The sequence below is a fragment of the Numenius arquata genome, chromosome 7 (assembly GCF_964106895.1).
Source record: "Numenius arquata chromosome 7, bNumArq3.hap1.1, whole genome shotgun sequence".
NCBI lineage: Eukaryota > Metazoa > Chordata > Aves > Charadriiformes > Scolopacidae > Numenius > Numenius arquata.
In genome coordinates, this window is record NC_133582.1 from 48,268,095 (window position 1) to 48,289,512 (window position 21,418).

Here is a 21,418-nt window from a genome sequence, read left to right on the forward strand (position 1 = left end):
AGAATGATGGCATTGAACTTCTACAGAGTCAGGGATTACTCTTTTGCTTTACAAATATTAGTAAGAGCAGTTAATATTTCATTGCATTACAATGAGTCCAAGACAGATCGAGAATGGATTGACAAGTGCAGCTTAAGTCCCAGATCAAAAACCTTATATTCTTCCTCCTAAATCCTAGCCCATGTCCCTTCCATTCTGAAAACAAAAGGGTACAGAGCTCTCTCCTTTTCTCCTTCTATTCTAGCTCAACCCAAAAATTCTACCTTCCCATGTCAAGAGCACTAAAATGGTCTTTTTCAAGCTTTTCCTGTGATTGAGCAAACAAGAACAAAATACCTTTCTGCTTCAAGTGATAAAAATTGATCAGATGGTACTTTCTATTTATGTTCAGAAGTCCTAATTGCTTTTGCAGGCATCTAAGATAAAGAGATGCTTCATCCACGATTATTTTTATACAAACAAGATACAACATATCAATACAATACTGTCCATCAATTGCTCCGCAGCAAGTTGTCCGTGTTTATTCTCCTAATCTGTGGCATCCCAAACTAAAATTAATATATACCTTAATACACCCCTTTTGTTGCAACTTTAATTTACCTTGCATTCATGCTGAGAGCACAGTCATAAACAGTTTCTGTGGAGCAGCTGACACGCAAGAGCTTGTTCACATGTCACAGCATTCAAAGTTACAATTAAATCGTCAGACAACATCCCAGAGAGCCTTGCACTGATAGAGACCTCCAGTGTGTAAGCTGGCCTTTGTCTGCACGAGTTATTCCACTGCTCTGGCACTTGTTTCATATCTCCATTGAGTTGCCCTCAGAATCTGGCATAGGAGAGGATGTGCCTCATTTCCTTCGCTGACCACAGAGGGTTCACCGCAAGAATATGTGGCCTCTGGCAACAAAACATTTTTTGCAGGGTCCTTTCTGGCATCTTTTTCTTTGGAACTTCTGCCTCACTAGTTATGTTTAGCTATGTCAGAGAGGAAAAAGGATTCTAAAATAAAATCATTCTATATATCTGGTTTATATTTAAACTAATGACATACCGGTTCTCTATCTACTGGGGAGTGGGGTGACAGCAGAGGGAGAAACCCCTGCTAGTAATCAAAGCCCTGGCCTGTACACACAGGACATGTAATTTGCAATGTCAGGTCTGATACTCTTTGTTTGGTCTTAAAGAAGTCATCTGACCCCTCTCTCTCTCATATATACACATACACACAAATATTTTCCCCTTCCATTTTACTAACAGAAAAGAACAAACATAGTTGCCTTCCAGTAATAGTGCAAAGGTTAATCTACCCCTAAATTCAGAAGCATGAAAGTACATTGTGGATTTCAAATATTATTAATTCTCACAGACGCATATTTACTACTGTTTCAAGCCTAGGGGGGCTGTGTGTTGTTTCCTTCATGAAACAGTTAAAGCTAAGAGAGAACTGAACACGTCAGAGAATTTCCCAATATGATTTGTAGGAAAAGACGCAAAATAAAGGACTATATGACAATGAGGTATTTTTACGACATCTACTTTTCTAAAATACGTGCCTCTTTAGCCACAAAAGCCAGGTGAACAAATACACCATACTGAAGAATATGCTATTTAGAAAATACTAAGAAATGCAACCACTGGTATGTATTTCAATCTTACATAAAGTGTGACTGAGCAGGAAATTGATCTAAAGATGGTTAGATTCATGCTGGAGCAAAAGAAACATTCTCGCCTCCGTACTAGATGCACAATAAATGACAAGGATATTTCTTATAAGAAGTAGCACTCCATATTTTGCCATCACATTCAACATGCTGAATATTATTCCCAGATTCCTCAAAAATAGTGCTGTAATAAATTTCTCTGAGAAAAAGAGAGAGGGGGAAAAAAGCTAATTTTTATTTTGTAGAATTTCCAGCAAATTTAATCCATTACGTATTTGCTACTCCTTAAGGTTGTAACTTCTTTCAATAAAGAAAAGCAAAGATTACAACTAAAATTTTAAAGTTCACAATGCATTGTAGGCACAGATATTTATAAAAAAATTCCAAGACTGGACACAACGGTTGACAGATTTTCAACTATCAACTTCAGGAGGCAGGCAAAACAATACATTTATTTGCTGAGTTACTGTGGCAGCCAAGAATGGTTACACTTCTCTCAATTCAAAGGTCATGCTAAGATTTGCTACTTAGGAGGTAACAAGATGCCTGCTGTTTTCAAGGACAGGAATTCAATTCCGTGTCTGAACTGTAATTGTGATATGCAGTGAGTTTCTCAATCTTGACACGTTAGGTAAGAAAGGTTACTATTTAAGGTGATGCCCTCTGGGTGAGTAAAACTGAAGGACCAGTTCACTGTACGACGTATGCTGTAAGCTATTACACCTGTATAGCAGCGAGTCCTAAAAGTATTAACAGAGAAGGATGGCATGTGACGGCATTCCGCCGCCTTCATACCATCTACAGCAATACTAATAGAAGAAACTCTGTATCTTAAAAACAAAAATCTTACTCAAATAGGAATTCAAGTGGTTTCATGTAGCCTCCATAATCAGATCATTTTGGAAGGCAGTAAGCTGTCAGAGTAGTATATTCATACATAAGACACAGTAGCAGTTTACTTTTACACAAGCAAAAATCCACACACTGCTAAATCTTGTTTTATATAAAACCTAATGCTACTGAAAATTCTTTAAATCTAACTGACTGCATAAACATACAAATAAAAGCCAGCAGTATTCCAAATGCAGATGCGCAAATCTTCATTCTAATCCAAGATATACAGTAGGTATCATAATGTAATCCAAAAATACTCTGACTACAATTCCATATGCATGAAAAAGCTTTCCAAGTGCAAAAATGTGACTTCCAAACTCAGATTAGAATCAGGTCTGTAGTCTGTGGCTTTAGCTTCAGTGCTACGTTAACTTTCTGGTGTTCTCTGCTTTAAAAAGGAATTAGGGAATCTTGATGAAAGCCGCAACTGTGATAGTCTCTGTTGTTTGGGATTTTTACTGATTTTAGCAGAGTTGACTCCTTTAACTATAACGGAGTTATCAGAGGGAATCACATAGTGAAACACTTAAGTGAAGATTATTGTGACTTTAGAGTAATGCTATACAAACCCACAGAACTCAAAAGCTAGAAAATGAAAAAGTCGCTAAGCATATATTCAGTTCTCTTTCACCAGTACAGCTAAATTACTTCAATTTATTTCAATTTTTAAAAGATCACTTTTTAACATGGTCAAGAATAAAATTCCCATTGAAGGAGCACAGCTTTATTCCTGCATTATTTTTAATTTCTAAGGAATAAAAATAATAATATCGCTATGAGATACTTTATAGGGACAGTTTCTGTAATGCTTATCGCATACTGAGGACTCTGCCATTTTCCTGTCTTTATGTCACTCCTCTCCTTTTTTCCCTCTACTTCAATTCCTGATTTTCCTTTCTTGAGGCATTACTGATTTTAATTAAATTTTTAAATTAATTAATTTTAATTAAAAAGCAAAGAAACAAAACCTGTAATAGGAAAACCTGGCCAGATATTAAGAATGTTTATAGAAACGTAATCCTTGTGACAAACTACTGAATACTAAAAAAGATAAAAAATACCATGATACTATTAAAAGAAAAAACCTGTTACTATAAAAACTATTGTAGTGATCCTTCCATAAAGTGCTATGACAACCAGCACTCCTAAATTACATTTTTTTTTTTTAAAAATTACTTATTGTGCATGTATCTACAGAACTCTTATAAATCATCTCAGCTTTTAAAATGCATAATCAAAGGCTTTCCTTCAACATTAGTACACATGTGAAACTGGCTTCAGAGTCTAACTGGCAAACGTACTGATGTCAGCAACTGGCATAATTAGTTTCAGCAGAACCATAAGCAGATATGATTAAACTTTAAAAGGTTTAAGTAATTTTATCACTGTGAAATGCACATTGATAAAAGCTCTAAGCTTTGAAGATACAAAGCTAAGATTAATAGACCAATTTCTGACATATCGTTATTAATTTTTTAATTGGATAGTGTCCACAGGCCCTTGTCAAAATTGTGGCATCATTACATTAGGCATAGTAAAAAGTTCAGAACGCATAGACTCTTTTCTAAAGATGTTTAAACTGGGTTTTTATGACCTTAGAAGTCATGACTAGTCCAATATTCCTAATATTTAAAAAAATAACAATAGCAGGAAGCAGACAAAAGAGAAGAAGGCCAGAAACTGTGGCTGTGAGGATTAACTACATGAATAACATCATGGTTTGAAGTGAAAGCTGTTTATTTTTTTCCTTTTAGTCATAAAAGAAATACATGGGCAAGCTTTGCTGGCCATCCTTTTAAGTGATACGACTCGGTAATCTCCTAATAATGTCATAGTAGGAATGGGTCTTCAGAAAGCACTTCACCAGGGAAGAAAAAAAAAAAAAAAAAAGACTACCAGTAAGGAATGTGTCTCTGCCAGAAGAAAAGCGTGACAACACCTCACTGCAAAGACAGAAGTAACTTCAGTTCAGCAAAGTATGTAAATGGTAAGGGACAGATTAAGCCAAGACAAAGACTTGGATCCTGAAGAGATGCGCACACAGGTTTATATACTGGTATTTAGGGACTACTACTACATGAATATTGTATAAACCATGGCAATAGGGCCTGGATGCTTCTCCTTTACCACAGCACCATCGTGGCACAACTCCAATGTTTTTTCTTGAACTTTACGTGGTCTCGTATTAGCAAAGAAACAGGATCTGGGAATTCTACATGAAGATAGTCTGCAGAATTGGTTTCTTGTCAGATTTTAAAAGTGTTTTTTAACTTAAATCACTATAATCCTACCTGAATTCTGTTGCTTAGACTAACACCCCTACGTGTACTGATGGAGCAACACTAAGCTGTAAATTCCTTCTGTTTGGTCCAAGCAAGACAATCATTATCTGGAGATTAACATGATAGCATAGAATAATTTAAATAGCTATTCTATGAACCCACCTTTCCTCTCAAGCAGAAACGAGAAGGAAAAGAAATGGGAATTAAAACAGACCACAGTTTAAAGTAATGAAACCAACATGCATTTGTTGTTCACTCAGATATTTCTGACCTGACCATCTGGGAAAACGAAACGCAGTACTTTACAGCAATAGGTATTACGGTAGTCCTAACATGCTGAGTTACTGAACTGTCTGAAATGTTTATGGTTAATTAACTGTAAGTTACACTGACAAGTTTCAACATCAGTCATATATACACATACAGAGATATATTTTATAAGGCTACAAAACTGTCTGAGTTTTACTAGCAATAAAAAAATGTCAGCTTTTATCATGCAAGCTACTATTAAAACCATGTGAAAGAACCAATCTGTCAAAGAAAGGAAAAAAGTATACAGGTCTTATTATTGTGACCAGTCTCAAAAGGCTATTACACTGATATAGTAGTGTTATAATAAAACAATAAGAAAATTAATATACTCAGTCAATACATACATTTGATGGCCAGCTGAAAAAAAAAGAGAAAGGAAAATAAATAGCCAGAAAGAACACTGTACCTCTTAGCACTGGTTGACAGTTTAGCAGCCGTTTTGCTTGATATTTTGCCCTCTTTTTTCTTGGGTTGAACTTGCTCCCTTTCTTGCTCCTGCTGAACACCTTCACGCTGATCTCCATCAGAGCTGCCTCCGCTAGTGCTCGGACTATCATCAACTCTCTGCCCCTCTGTAGACATGGCAGACGATGCACTGAACAAAAAACAAAGAACAGCAGTTACCTTTTTCAGAAGAAACTGTCCAATAGTATTTCTTACATGCCCTAAGGAAAAAACACACGAGATTTACGTCTTTGTCGTAATACATAACGCTTGTGTTACAGTACTCCAGTAATGTTAGTACTGAAGAGTTTTGCAATAAGCATCTTAACAATAACACAAGAGTTGGTCATTTTAAATGCCATATCAAATAAATAATAAACTCCTATATATATGAAAAGCATAAGTTATTGTAGTTAAGCAGGAAACATAATCTGCAAGTATAATACCATTCACTGTGAACAAAATTTTTCAGCCACTTAGCAAAATCATGATTTTGCCATCTCATCACTACGCCACCGGTTCAAATCTAGCATAGTTTGTTAAAAAATGAGAGCTATTAGTATCTTAAGACTCTGTTACCCCATATGAAATAAATCTGCGGGCTCTTTCCAAGTCTATAATGTGGGTTTCCACATTACAAAATCCACATCTTGGCACGCTCGATGGAAACACTCACAGAACCAAAAGGCACTAACACAGGGCTGTTTGTATTTACTAAACCAGTACTCTTCTAGAGCAGTAAGCTACCAAGAGGATACAAGGAAGTTTTTTTCCCGACAAATTCTCTTCAAGCAACATGAGGCAACAAAGCTGTCAGAGAACACGAGCGACAAGAAATCTCAGTATGTTTCAGAAGTTAATGCTTTATTTGCACACTTCTGATACTAGTTAGCTATTTTCATTTCTTCCTTCATTTTAAATAGTATAACAATATGCCGACAGATGAGGAATTACAAGCCCACTGCTACAGCTGTCATGACTTCTCAAACTGTTCTAATGAAGGGCAGATGTCCATGAAAAACTCCTACTGAATTAGCATATGTGGTGGCAATGACTGTTAGAAAATTTTACAAAAAAAAAAAAAAAAACCACCCCACAACCAAACCCAGGTTTTTCCTTTAACTCCAAACCTGCAGTTTATATACATATTTTACATATCCTCCTCTAGAGATTTTAATAAAAGAATCACCTTCAAAGCACACAGGCCCAAACGTTACTTGCCTACGCCCACGCAATCCCCATATATCTCTGTGGTTTTCTGATCGAATCTGTCTGAATCAAGAATTTCTCTTTCATACACAAAGAGTTTTAAATTGCTCTGAACTATGACTTGCTTTTCCTCTTCTCTACGTACAGAGACCATCCCAATTAAGAACAAAACTTGACTATTATGTTTAACACTCTCTCAAAGGAGAATACCGAGATTGCAGGCTCAGATTCAACCATGCTCATTCAGTGGATTAAACAGAGTTCATCTCCCTGCACGTATTTGTAGAAAGAGTAAAATAAAAGTAAAGTAACACCAATGCCAACAGGGTTATGGTGAAAAGGACGCTTTTTTAAAAGGTCATGTTTTAGTTACAGCTGCACGTAAGAAAATAAATCTAGTCCTCCTCTGCAAAAACCTTACCAAGATCTAATTCTATGAAATTGTACACACAGTGGAGCGGAAGAACTAATCTTTTCAGGTATTATTGACACAATGCAGCTAACTTCAGGCGGAATTAGATCTTTTTTTTTGTCTAAATTATGAAGCTCTTCTGAAAAGGAAATCCAGAAGTATGGCTTCCCTTCAAAATGTTTAGATGCTAAAAGAAACTGCAAGTAATAGGAAGTGATGGATATGGGACTAGGTTTCCCTTAATCGGCTTAAGCTATATTTTGGATTTTATTATGGAAAATAATATTTTATAAATATATTTTCATATATAAAATTAATATAAAAACCACAACACCTAGCCTGCTCATTGAAGTAACTGAAATAATGATAGCTTGGGTCCCAAAATTAAAATACAAAAATTGTTCATTCTTAGACAACAATTTTCCTACTGTACAGCTGTAACATATTTAACATAATTCATTTATTTACACAGGTTAATGTTTAGATGTTTACATCCTAGTTGTCAGATTTTAAAATAAAAGCAACAGAAGATTTAAAGATAATAAAACACAAAAGTATCGTATTCTGACAAGTCAAAATATGCATTTAATAGCTATAATGCTATTTTGGTAGTTGGAACCCATTTTCTTTGCTTCTACATACAGCTAAAATACAATCTCATCTTTTTTTCCCTAACGCTTTTGATGGCCTTTATTTACTTTAGATTTTAGTTCTAATCTTTGCTTAACACATCTAATTTTAAAGAGAAAAATTCTTTTCACAATGTACATAGGCTTTAACACTGCAGGCCAGAAAGTTAAAAGCATATTTAATAAAGCCTATATGCATAGGACATCTGCTGTGAATAATCTTGGCTATAAATATTACTATTATCCAAAAACAACTGTATTCACTTCATAAGTTCAGGTTACTATCCAGCAGACAAACACTGTAACAGTAGCCCAGAGCATATAATTACTGTAACATGTAATGCCAGCATTTACAACAGGAAAATGCTTAAATCCGTCATTTGATGTCTGGCTAGTTTCTTGCATCTTTTTTTTTTCCTCTCCCCTTCTCTCCCCTTCTCTTCCCATTTCTGACATCCAGGCAGTTCTTTCCATGCCCTCTCCTCAAGATATCTGCAATTTTAGGAATTTTGCATAGTTCAAGGGATGCTCAATATCACAACAAAAGTGTGTTGTAAAGGGCCTGAAGTCACACTTCAAATGTGGCCAAACTTAAAACACAAACACACACACAAACAAACAAATAAGAGAATGGGGGAAAAAAAACAATCAACTGAGGAGATGATACTGTTAAGAAAACATTCCACTGCCACGAACAGAGAAATACTAGACCCTCCTTGAAACTGGACAGTCATGAGTGTGTTTGCAACTGTCACACGGAGTGAGACGAAAGACACGATGTCCAGGTCCCTGGCTGCCAGGCTACTCCACATTCAGACAAGGGTTGCTAACCTCCCTGCTTTGTGCTGAGAAAAATGAGCAGAGGGGACAGAGGAGAGAGCGGAAGGAGACTTAAAAGTCTCTCCCTTAACGTGAGATGATTCAGCAGAGACACAGATTACAAGCGTAACTAAAACTATCAATTCTAAGTGAAGAGTGTCCAAAAGATCTTGCTTCTGTCATATATATATCCACTGGCACCTTTCCCTCCTTCCTCAAAAGGAAAAAAAAAAAAACAAACCACAACAACAACAACAAAAACCAAACCAACCACCACCCCCCCTCACAAAACACACACACACACAAAAATTTAAAAAAAAAAATCCAGCAGTCAGGGACAGCGAGATCCTGGCAAGGTGTGGATGGGTCCCAAGGGCGAAGGAGCTAGTGATGATGTCTTTCTAAAGCAGTCTTAATTTCCTATAAGCCAAGATAAATTGAATATTTCTGCAGGGTCCACGAAGAGCAGCAACAGCAGCAGCCGCCTTACTTCATCTTCATTAGGAACCGTAAAGGGCAAAAGGACCAAAACACCACCGGAGGGGAGGCAGAAGGAGCGGGGCAGGGTCCGCCTCCGCGAGGGGCACCCAGAGGGAGGGGACGGTACCCCCGGCCCCGTCGCCGCGGGTGGGCACAGAGGCGACCCGCCCGTCGGGGAGACCCTGCGTGCGGCACCGGGCCGTACCCGGGGGGAAGGAGCGGGGGCGTTGAAACAGGGGCACCCCCAAAGGCCACACGCACCCCCCCCCCCCGGCCGGGCCGGGGTGAGAAGTAGGAGCCAGCCGGGGGGAGGAGGAAGAGGAGACTGAGAGACGAAGACGTGGGGGGCACATGAGGGAAGGGAGGGGGTTGGGCTGCGGGGCTCCCCCAGGGCACTCGGGGAGGGGGGGGGGGGGGGAAGGGGGTAACCCCTCCCGAGGGGCTCCGGTCCGGGGCGCCCACCGCTGCGGCGGAATTGTGTGGGGATGGTGTACCCCGGGGAGGGAACAGGGGGTACCCCGGCGCCGGGGCGACCCAGGGGCGCAGCGGGTGCCGCGAGGACCGGGCGATCGGCATGGGGGGGGCGGGGAGTAGGGGGGGAAGCGGGGGTGGCCGCCGCTGCCGCCCGCAGTGGGGCAAGCAGGACGAATGGACACGGAAGAGTTGTCGGAGGGGTGTGGGGGTGCTGAGAAGCAATGGAGGCTGGAGCGATGACCGGAGGCTGGATGGATGGATGGATGGATGGATGGAGCCGGGGGGAAGGCTGGGGTGGGGGGCGGAAAGAAGCAGCGGCAGAGATGCCGAGGTGGCGGGGGGCGGCCGGGACTGTTGCTAAGAAAGGGCACGGTCGGGGATGACAAGGAGTGGGGGAGGAAGGAGGTACCGGGCAGCGCCAGGGGGGTGCGGGGGGGGGAAGGAAGATGAAGGATAAAGATAGAGAGAGGGGGTTAAACGGAGGGGGTGTGGGGGGGTGTGGGTGTGAGGGGGGAGACACGACAGGGGATGGCTACCGTGCGGGAAGGATGGCGAGGAACGGGGAGGGGGGGGGGGGAGGGGAGGCAGACGGGGGGGTGCAGAGGTGTTCCTCGTAAGGGACGGGGAGGGCGGAGGGGGGGGACATGGGGACACCGCATGTACCTGCAGGCGAGCGCAGGACTGTGTCTCTCTCTCTGTCTCTCGCTGGTGCCGGGCACAGGCTGCGGGACGATCCGACGCGGGTCGCCCCGACTCCGGCCGGGCACGGGGCTGGGAAGGGGCTGCAGCCTCTCACTGAGTCATCAGCCCGCTCCCCCGCGCTCCGCTCCTCGCCCGCTCCTTCCTTTCCCTCCCCGCTCAGCAGCGGCGGCCGCTGCTCCTCCCGCTTCTCCCGCCGCCGCTCGCTGCCCCCGCTGCCCGAAGAGAAGTGAAGCCGCCGCCGAAGCGCGCGCACGCGCGCCTCCGCCGCGCGCCCCCGCCCGTCCAGCACCGCGCGCGCGCGCGTTCCCGCCGCCAGCCAATTAGCCCGGGCGCTCCCTGGTCCGCCGAGGGAGGGGCGGGGGTGGGCGGGCGCGCGCGCGCACGCTTTCGGCGAGGGGGCGGGCGGAGAGTGGGGGCGGGAGGAGGAGGGAGGGGGGAAAGTGACAGGCGGGCGGGGATGGGGGGCGCGCGCGCGCCCCCGGGGGCCGTTGGAGGCCGCGCGCCGCTGGGCTGGGCTGGGGGGGGCGGGGGGGAGAGCCGCTGGCGGGAGCGAGCATTAAAGGGAAGCCCCGGGGGGGTGGCGGGGGCGGGGCTGGGCGGGGTGAGCGGGGCCGAGCAGGAAGGAGGCGTGAGGGGATGATGGGGGGGCCTGGGGATGGGGGTCAGGGTACCCGACCCGCTCCACTCCCGCGGCCGGCTCACCGCGGGTTCTCCCCCGCGAAAGTCGGGGGGGGGGGGGGGGGCAGCTAGGCAGGCCAGGATCGGGCAAAGGGGCGCGGGGGCCGGTATCAACTTTCTTGGCTCTTCTCGTCTTTTTCGGGTTCTTTGTTCCCCCCCGCCGGCCCGCAACTCCCCGCCGCCTTTGTCTCCGCGCGGCCACCGCGTCTCTCCGCCTGAGGGAGCAGCCGGGGGCAGGGCCGGAGCCCCCCCGGGGAGCGGAGGGTCCGGGCGGGCGGGGGCGGGGAGGGGAGGCGATACCTGGCGAAGGGTCGGTGCGGGGGCACACGGCGCCTTCTCCAGCGCCGAGAGAGGGGCCGGGGCCGGCGCTTCGTGTTTGTCGTACTTCTGTGTTTGTCGTGGTAGTTAGGGCCGCAAGGGCCACTGCGTCGCGATAGCAGGGGGTGAGGGCAGAAACAGCCCCCCCCGGCCGCGCAGGAGCTGGGGTGATGACGTGCAGCATCCCAGTTGGAGATGGGTGCTGCAGCGTGATTGCAGGCGGGTAAATGGGGCTCTCCTCCCACGCGAGTCGGCGCTACCTCCGTGGCAAGCATCGCAATAAGGAACGGGAGAGGCCAAGACAGAGCCACGCTGAAATGTTGCATATTTAGTGCGAATAATATTAACCTGGAAGAAAACAAACCTCTGACAGAGCTGGCTGTCAGGTAACCGGCTGCGCTGGCCTAACTGAGATACTTCTGTCCCTCTGCTGATCCTGCTGCTTTAACCTTTACATAATGCGCAGTTTATGCTTAGCTGCATTACGTAAACTTCTGTCACCTCAAACCTTTCTTCATCTAACAGGGGAATACACCAGCCAAGGGTAAAGGAGTAATGGTGACTCAAAATATATTCCCCCTTCTAGCAGAGAAAGGGGGAATTAAATTAATTCATGTAATGCATGAATGCATGTACGAGGAAAAGTTTTTCCCTGCTTGAGCTGTGAAGTATTGTACATTTTCTGACTCATGGTTACGGTGTAGGTGGAGTCCGTGCTACCAAACATACAGAAATTGAGAACTGGAAGCAATGCTGACGTATTTAAGCATTAGAAACATTATTGGCACCTTCTCTCATGTTATACCTGGACAACAGAAGTGATTTTTGCAGTTTCCATGTACATACAGTGAATCTTTTTCTTTGTTGAGTAATTGTTTTGAAATAACTTGGTTTATTGTCTCTTCCTATTTCTGTTAAATTGTCCCAGTGACATTTTCATCTAAACTTTAAAATACCGCAGTCAGCTAGTTCTTCCTATTTCATGTGCACTTGTAAGGTATCTTCGTGCTTCTGATGAACTCATAGAAAAAAGCTCCTAATGTCAGCTACATGGGTTTCTATATGCTAGCATACATTGACTTCTCACAAGGACTAATAACTCAGTAATTAGCAGAATATGATGCGTTAAAATCCTTTAAAGAATGCAAATCTTCTGCAAGTAATGCTTCTCATTGTGCTGAAAGGCTGATGGGCACATTGCACACTCTTGACATCACGGACCCCTTTTCTAAAATCACTTAAGTTATGCCTTCTCTTTTCAGTCTTTCCAAAACAGACCTTCTGAAAGCCATCCAGGAAGCGATGAAATTTACTTCTAAATGAGTCTTCTACCGTATTTCCTTAACGTTGCTCTGATTGCTTAAAGGTGCCTTAAAGAAGGCATAAATTTTCCTGTTCGAATACCCCGCCTATTGAAACTCCTCAGCCCGTGTCAGGACTTCACTTCAGTGACAGTCGGTGTGCTTCATTATAGTCCTTCTTTTCTGCTAGGATCCCCAGGAAGCACAGGGAGAGCAGCTCAGTGAATGGCCTAATTCAGACAGGGGTAGGATGGGGCCATAGACTGTCCTAGAATCTGGGTCATAAATTCCCGGTGCCAAAAAAAATCAAGAGAGCACTGAAGTGTTCCAGCACCAAGTGAAGGGTTTGAGTCATCAAGAGTCAGGCCCTGATTTTTCTTTTGGTGTGTAACCTCTGGCACAAAGCCCTAAATGGTAGGGCTTAAATTAAGGACGACTAAACTAGGGAGAAGGTTTGCACTGCTTTATGAATAGAACACGCACACTGAGGTGTGCCTTGTGATTTTAAAAGTGGACGTTTTGAATGAGCCCTACCTATGCAGTGTAAAGAGAATAGGGCAGGGTAGTCAACTGCTCCCAGTTTTGTCCTTTTGACCTTTCAAAATAACATGTTTGGCCCTCAGATGTTAAAGGTTGCATAATATTCCAAATCCTTTGGGACACTTGTAAGTTTGGATCATATAGGCTGAAATCCTGGCCCTCTTGAAGTGAGTGGCAATACTCCAGTGTTAGATTTCACCCATGCTGGAGAGCTAAGGCACACACATTACACTTTTTTTTTTTTTTTCCCTGCTTAGTTTTATGTGGTTTCTAAAAGCTGATGCTATTTACAACACCAGACACATCCAAAACAGGCTGAGTTCTTCATTCTCGCAGAAGCTTGCAGCTTCCTCAGAGAGACACACCAGAGTTCGGCTCACCTGGCACAGACAGTCACGCTTTAAGGCTGTTATAGTTAAGGACACTTCTGTTAAGGCCTCTTGATTTAGAGTGTCTGTTATAAGGACAGATATGCCAATCAAAATTCATGAAGTTGGAGAAACCTGAGACAAGTTTCCACTTAAGAGTGTGTGATTTTAAAAGGTATTGGATCAATTTGGATTTTTAGACTTAATTTAGCAGTACTGAGATCTCATTTATGGCAAGGGTTATCCATTTCTGTTCAGCTGAAAAAACAGGGAATTTAAATTGTAAGTTGTTGTTACACATCAAAAGAAGAAATAGGAAAATGCAACTTTGAGGTTTCTTCTGCATTTCTCTTTATGAATTATTGTTCATTCCCATTTAAAAGAACATGTAATTTTAATATTGCTATTTAAGTTGTTAAATTAACATTGTGGTCAAGTTATAACTGATAAAAAGGGTTTGATTTTCTGAGGTGGAAAAAAGACGAGGAATTATCTCAACTGTGATACAGCTGAAAACATAACAGTATATGTTTTGTGACAGCATATCTCCCTTTCAGAACTTTAATATTTTATATTAAAGAATGAGATGGAAATATTCAGTTGTCTATGGTGTGCCCTGTTGTTCTATCAGTCTCTTTCAACCAAATCCTAATGAACCAGATAATTTCATCCATCTGAACTATTACCAGCAGAGGATTGGAGGAATGGGGACAAAGGTGCCTTTATTCATTCTTTACCTGATTCCACTTTTCAGCTCTGCAGGGGTTATCCCAGCCTGTGTCACTCCCCCTATTTCTTCCCTGCTGTTGGGTGTGTTTGATGAGTCTCGGCCCCCGTGGGGCTGTTTGGAGAGCAGATAGCAGGCAGCTCTCAGCAGCAGGCCCTCTCTTTCCCAACCTTGTCCTCCTCTCTGAGCTGAGGTGGGGCCGCAGAATGGCATGAGTCCCTGCAGTAGCTTTATGCTGTTATGGGATTCCCCTCCCATAGCTGACTTTCCTTATACTGCTGTCATGGCACAAAGCCATAGGGATAGTCCAGAGAATCTGACCTGTTCTCTATTCTTTTTTCCTCTCTGATAATTCTCTCTCTCCATTTGTAGTTTATTCTCACACCGCATCTAATTTGTTTGGGTTTTTTTTTCTATAATCTTGCTTTGCTTTTGTTGACACTTGGATGAATCCCACACTGTATGTTGGCAAATGTAAACTGAAATTCACAGGTACCCTGATCTCTGAAGCACCAGCTGTGTCTGAAAAGACAGCATTTGTGTGATTCAGAGATCAGGATTCTTCACGTTCATTTTGTTTTCCCGCTCTCAGCACATAGAATGAAGTGGAGTAGCAAGGAAGGTATCTGCAGCAGAAATTTCATTAGAGTTTTCAGCTAATTGCGTATGTCCTCATCCCTTAAAACATGACATCCCATATCAAGGAAAATATGATTGAATCCTGAACATGAGGTAAGCCTATTATCCTGAATACAGGTAAGTGCCTTGACAGAAATCTATTTAAAGTATTTTCATGGCATTCTGTAAATGTAAAATGATTGTGTGGGCGCAGAGAGAACTTATTACTAGCCTGACTTCTTTATTTGCTCTACAATAGTGTAAACCCTCAAATCATTAGAATTTATTCACCCTAGTCTTTTCAAGAGACTAATATAAAGAGAGTTGTAAGTTGTGCGGCAACTTTTAAGATCTCTCACTCTAGCCTAAAAAACTAAGAATTTGCAGCTCCTCCTCCTCCCCTTTGCTCAGAAGCAGAACAGCTCCCACTATCATTCAGCTGGAACCAGAAGAAACAACTGGGACAATGACCATGTGGCATCAGAGATCCTGACAGCTCTCAGCCGCTTTTGCTGCCCAGAATTGTAAAGAATAAAGATAAAACATATTAGGGATGGGTGGGGGTGAGGTAATAACTTGCTTCCGTGTCCTTAACGAAAGCCTGGCTTTTTCTTTAAGATAGGGAATAAATCGCTGCTTAGTGTCCGGAATAGAGGTTTGTTGCTATCTGCTGGTTTAGAGCCCACCATAAGATAACGGCAGAAGATAATTCTCTAATAGTTTCTAGACAGAAATTGTTAACAATTGAATCCTAGACTAAGCCACTGCTATAAAAATCTCATCTTGTACGTACTGGTGGGAAAAATCTTTATTTCCAAAGCTATTGTAATGCAGTGACCTGTAACTGGAAGAATTCCCTTCCCTGTGTTGCCTGTCTTAATTCATCACCATATGTGGGAGAGAATGTTGGAAAGTGAAGATAGGTTAGAAAAGAAAATTGGAGTTTTTTAGGTGTTATTTCCACATGCTCTTCAGCACCTCCGCATTCCTATTATTTTATGTTGGTTTCATAACATATTAATTCTCAGGATCAGAGTTTGGTTTTCTGATTAAAGATGGGTAAAATTCTGAGGATCTCTTGTGGTTCTGTGGGGAAAGTTACATCTTTACATAGAAAGAAAAGTCGTGGGCACTCATGTTCCCTTTTTAATAATGTTAAGGTTCCAGAAAAATGTGGGCTAACGTCCCCTATGGTTAATGCATGATTAATGCATGCTTAAGGAGTAGGCTTGTGCATCCACCACAGCAAACCAAAACCCCACGCAGCAGGCTTGTTCAGTCCTTTCAGTATGAACGACCAAATATATTTCAGGAACCCAAGGGACCTTGTACAGAGTGGAAATTACCTGCATGCTCTCTGCAGGGGATTCCCCCAGTGAAATGGAAGTCCCCAATAAGTCAGACTAGTCATGGTTTGCACTTCTTTCCTGGAGATCCTGGCCAAAGAGCCTGATTTGGGCTGTACTTGGAAGGAAAAAAGGGGAATGTCTGCAGTTTGATAAACTTAAATTATCTCTTCTGCTTTATGGAACCTTATAGCCAACTAGTGCCAATACAGCAGCTGCCAGTGGCTAAGTCCAAGGACAAACAGAGGAAGAAAAAACCTCCTTCTTGGTGGTAACTGTTGCAGGAAATAAATTACATCTTTTTCCTGTAGGTCTAGGCAGAGCCGGACAAACTCCTGTCTGCCCTTCCCTAAGCTCCTTCTGCAGAACCTCAGGGAGCAGAAAACAGAACAGCTAGCACTCATCTTCCTCACCTACCCGAAATGCAGCAGGCAAGTGGTGGAAGCAGCAACTTCAGGGCAGGGACAGGCACTCGTAATCACACTGGAACGGTTCCTGAGGCTGCAAAGTCATGGGGAGGCAGTGGGAAGGACACAGGTGAGGCAAGGCTTCGTTTAAAAAAGCTGCAAGGCACAGCACAGGAACACGTCTACTTCCTAAGCAAGCAGACTTTTTTCCCGAGTGTCCTTACCAGAGCTCAGAGCCCTGAGCGGCACAAGTGGGCTCTCGGACATCGTAATCTTATAATGAGTGTTTTAAGGAACTCTTCTTAACCTTGTAATTTCAGAGCCTACTTAGCTGTATTTATTACTGTGTTTTAATCCAAGTAGACCCTTATTTTGACCAGCTTTGCATCCTTCATAGCCATTCCTACCTCTGCAAAGTAGATGTTTTTTGCATTTTAGAGTTAATTTGGAAAAGCGGAAATTAGGGAATCCAGCACACAGTTTCTCTTTGAAATGTTTATCTTGATTTCCTGTGTTTGGCAGAGTTCTTTGAACTGCAACCGACAACATAGCTGAGGACTAGGCCCACAAAGACAATTTGGTATCTCTGTTGTAATTTCTAGCTATTGATGCTGTATTGGTTAGTGAAGTTCACAATTCTCAGGGAAGGCCGAACATTGCAAGAGAAATATTTTATCAGAGCTAGATGTTTAAGACAGTGGAGGTCCACAAATATTTGGCTGAGTAGTGAGCCACTTAACCTAGTCATTAGGAAGTGGCAAGGAGAGAGAGGACAGCGGCACAGTGTGTTCCAGAAATATAAGTACCTGTCTCTGGCTGGGGCTGCTAGCTGCAGGGTTCCTAGGTCCATCTCCTGGATATAGCAGAAGACTCTTGCCTGGTCTATCTTCTGGTGATGGAGGCATCACTGAGAATGTGGGAAATGGAAATTTAATTCTGTCTGCTGAGTGAAAGGACAAAACCACACAGTTTCTAACTCCCACAAGTGTGTCCTAACCACTACAGCGTTTTGGAGCTTGGGTTATTTATTCTCCCTCGTTGCATCTCTTCTCTATAAAAAACACCTACATCTACACTGAATTGGAACTGCAAACGTGAGAGGCCTAACAAACAGGCTAAAAGTCATTCTCTATCTTTTGATCTCTCACTCTTTTAATATTTAATGATCCCATTCAAAATGGAACAGCATTAGCAAGAGAGATTAAGAAGTCCCCTGTCTCCTTCCCGTGCCATTGCCTGTTTTCCAGGCAGCAACCCAAGATAACGTGTCCCTTCAGGAAAACAGGTGGCTTGTGCCCATGTCTCTGACATCCGCGGTGAAAGGTCTCACTGCTTCACATTTCAGTGAAGTGCTTCTGCTTTGGTCAAGGTGGGAGTGCTTGCTCTGCCAGACCAACAGCATCCACAGGCAGGAGCAGGATCCACAGCTTGTGAATCATCATTGTCAGGGTCGCAAATAGGTGTTAAATTGCTCGGTGCTGTCAAGACTTGGGGTTTCTACCTGCAAGATCAAAGACATGACTTAAAAAGAGAAAACACCACAATTCACCATTACCTGGAAAAACACATTAAAGGAACAAAACGCGTTACAGATTCAAGCACGCTCTGCGACTGTGTGCTGGTGCAGTACTGAGATTTTCAAGCATCCCACTGAGACCGAGTAAGGGACCTAATGTGGCAGGTGAATGGTCAGCCTCAGAGAAGACATCTTGGTTTGGAAGCTCTTGCAGTACTGTGTGCTGCCCTGCCCTGGAGCTCGGGCACCTCCCTGGGGACGGGGACTGGCCAAAGCCGGGGGCCTGTGGCTGGGCTCGGCTCGGCAGGGCCCACGGCCGGGCACGGATGCGGGGAGCTGGAGATGGGCCCTGCTGTGGCATGGCCGGGGCTGACATGGAGCCCAGGGCCCTGGGCAGGGTGAGGAATCCCCAGGGGAGGCCGGACAGGGGGAGCCAGGCTGGTGGGCGCCCCATCGGCCCTGACACTGCGTCAGTGGAAACCACTTTCAACAGCCGTATATTTTTGCTATTTTGGCTGTGAACACACAGGAGTGTAATTCTGAATAAAATCGTTTCTAAATTCCTTAACTTTCATTTTCACGTAGTTATGTATAGAGAAATCCTGTTTTTCAAGTAAGAAGAACTATTATCTTGGAAAAAAAAATGCTGTTTGGGAAAAGCAGAAATCAGTCACTCCCAGGAATGCCCACTAATTCAGCTAGATGATTATTATATTCCACAATCAGCCAGCCAGGCTTTATTATTCCTTTGAGACAATGGAAGATATAATTTGGTTTTGGAAGAGTTTCAATGGTAGCTCTTCGCTCCTGCGCGCCGGCGGATTGGATTGCACCGTGTTACCGGACTGGAGCTCCCGGGTGCGAGGAACGCCAGCTAAATGGTTCGCTGTGCTGCATCTCCCGTGGGGTGAGATGCCGCGGAGGCTGCGAGTGGCACAGCTGCCTCGGCATCTGCTCGCAGAGCCCACAGATCTGAGACAACGGACCAGAAATTGGCTGGCAATTGATATATAATGGTCTGGACATTACTGGTAATTAAAAATCCATTGGTGAGAGCCCAGAAGGTAAAGGAGGCATGTGAAAGATACACAGGTTTCCTCTCACCTGGGTAGGCTAGACTAGGCCTAGAAACAGGTGTACATCTTTTTTCATGTGGACCTATGTCAAACTCCTTTGAAATCGATGAAAACATTCCCATTGACGTTAATGGACTTTGGATCAAATCCTAATTGCCACTATAAAACCTTTTTATTGATGCCATACATTATTTGCCATGTATGTATTTTAATAAAGCAGTCCTGAATGTACCATAGGGAATGTACTCCTTAAAATTGATATCTTTTTTGAAACTCTCAACAAGGGTAAGCCCTCTGACAGGCGAATTTAGTTTTACTTTATTTCTGAGGGAGGCTTAAAGCACTGTTTAATTTTGTAGGGAAAATGTAGAACTGTGCAAAACTCTGTCGGTTTCTTTAGGGAGAACCTCACATAGGCATTTTCTTTATTCTGATTCACAACAGTTCATTCCCTCAACTGTGGCTTTGGTCTGAAATCAAAATGTGAACCAAAAGTGACTAAGAAGCATCAAAGCTGGGGTGATCTGTTTTCACGTACTTTACATAGTTTGGTCACCAAACCAGATCTATAGACAGATTTGTTCAAATTAGTATCTAGATTAATTCAAAAGTTCATGACAGTCATAGTAAGGCTTTTTCTAAAAATAGGATAAGTTTTAAACTTACACTGAAACTCAAAATTGGCCTAGTTTCATGTGATTTCAGATTTTGTTGAGTGTTGTGGAGGAAGAGTGGTCTTTTCTGGTAAAATGTAGGATATAAAGAGAGGAGAGCTAAGACTTGTGTAACTACACAAGCGAAGTAACTTTTTCCTAGTTTCGCTTTCACAAAATATACGTAATAGTCACATGGATGTCAAAAAGCTTGGACCCCCTGATATTTGTGTAGATTTCTCAGTCCTTCAGGTCAAGCTGCAAAATAGTAATATGTAACTCTTCAAAGCATCAGTGAATACTACAAGAGCTTTCATTTTCCACAGCATAGCTGTAAAGGTGAATTGTGATACCATTTTTCACACCAGGAATAGAAGGAAACAAACATCAGATCTCACATTGCAGCTGTATTCTTGGTAGCAACAATAATGTACAGTCTTAAAAATGGTATGGGAAGACAGGGATCCTAAGTAAGCCACAAACCATTATTATCACAGTTTCAGGCTAAGCTGTAACTTTTCTTTTTGGGTGTTTTTTTTGTGGCCTTCTCCACAGGGAGCTCCCCTTAAACATATTGGCACACAGCTAATGGCCATTTAAAACTCAGTGGCTGAAGCAATTAATGCCCCCGACCCTGTTGTCTTCCAGAGGCATCTGCCCTGTGGCAGGGGTGGCTGAATGGCTTGTGAATCAGCTCCTGAACCTTACAGTTTAGCATAAACCAAAATCAATGTTGGTTTACCTTAATAGACCAAGCTGTAAGCTGCGGTGGTTTATTGCTGATTCACGAGCTGTTCAGCTCCCCCCTGTTAGGAGGTGGCAACCTCTGGGAGAAGTCTGGTAACCTCTGTAAGGATTCCTAGGAGAGGAGCAGCCAACCCTGCAGTTCCTTCAGTTTAGTTTCCCACTATTTACTGCAAGGAGTAGCTCTTTAGCTATCATATTCTTTTAGGTGGCATCAAGATTAGGACCTGTGTTCCCCGCTGCTCATAGCAAAGATTTATGGCTACATGCCATAAATGTGTGATCCCAGGGGGTCTCAGTTTGGATCAGCATCTGGCCTTGAATCTCAGGGACAAAGATAGAATTAATCAACAACGAACCAACTTTACTATTTTCTGATAGAAAAAATTATTGAGGAAAAGATGTATTTCAAAACAATAATCAGTCTGCAAACACGTTTCACTTGACAAATATTGCCCTTCTGTATGAGTGCCTGGCAGGACCCATGTATAGGTCTGCCACCTTTGTTTGTAGTGGGTACCTCAGTGTTTCAGATGAAGCCTATTGCTGTTTTCATTTTATTGCCAGTCTTTTCTATCAATCCAACAGTTTTTGAAATCTCTCTTGTGTCCAAACCTCACTTTTGCCACAGTTCACGTTCTAAAGCCACATACTATTGTAGAGCCTCCTGGTCACAAGAGCACCCTGGGAGGGCACGTGCCTTAGAAAAACCTTCCTCTTCCTTTGCTGACAGTCTCTTCTAGATTTCCAGGTGCACAAAGCACCAGGTAGCCTGCTGCCTGCTTCACAGGACTGTCCACATAGT

At 43.3% G+C, this 21,418-nt stretch overlaps 1 protein-coding gene across 2 annotated transcripts in view; it reads right to left on the bottom strand.

Annotated features, from left to right (window-relative positions):
* The window catches only part of LOC141466395 (ubiquitin-conjugating enzyme E2 E2), a 216,946-nt gene extending 206,273 nt beyond the window's left edge, over positions 1 to 10,673 (bottom strand). The window contains exons 1-2 of one of the 2 annotated variants that reach the window (XM_074150296.1): positions 10,283 to 10,673; positions 5,559 to 5,747 (exon numbers count right to left, since the gene is read on the bottom strand). In XM_074150296.1, coding sequence (XP_074006397.1) covers positions 5,559 to 5,734 — 176 coding nt within the window. In that variant the 5' untranslated portion in view covers positions 5,735 to 5,747; positions 10,283 to 10,673. Of the gene's footprint in view, positions 1 to 5,558; positions 5,748 to 10,282 lie in introns of those variants that run through there. The other variant, XM_074150297.1, reaches the window with a different exon arrangement.
* Between the last annotated feature and the right edge of the window lie 10,745 nt (positions 10,674 to 21,418).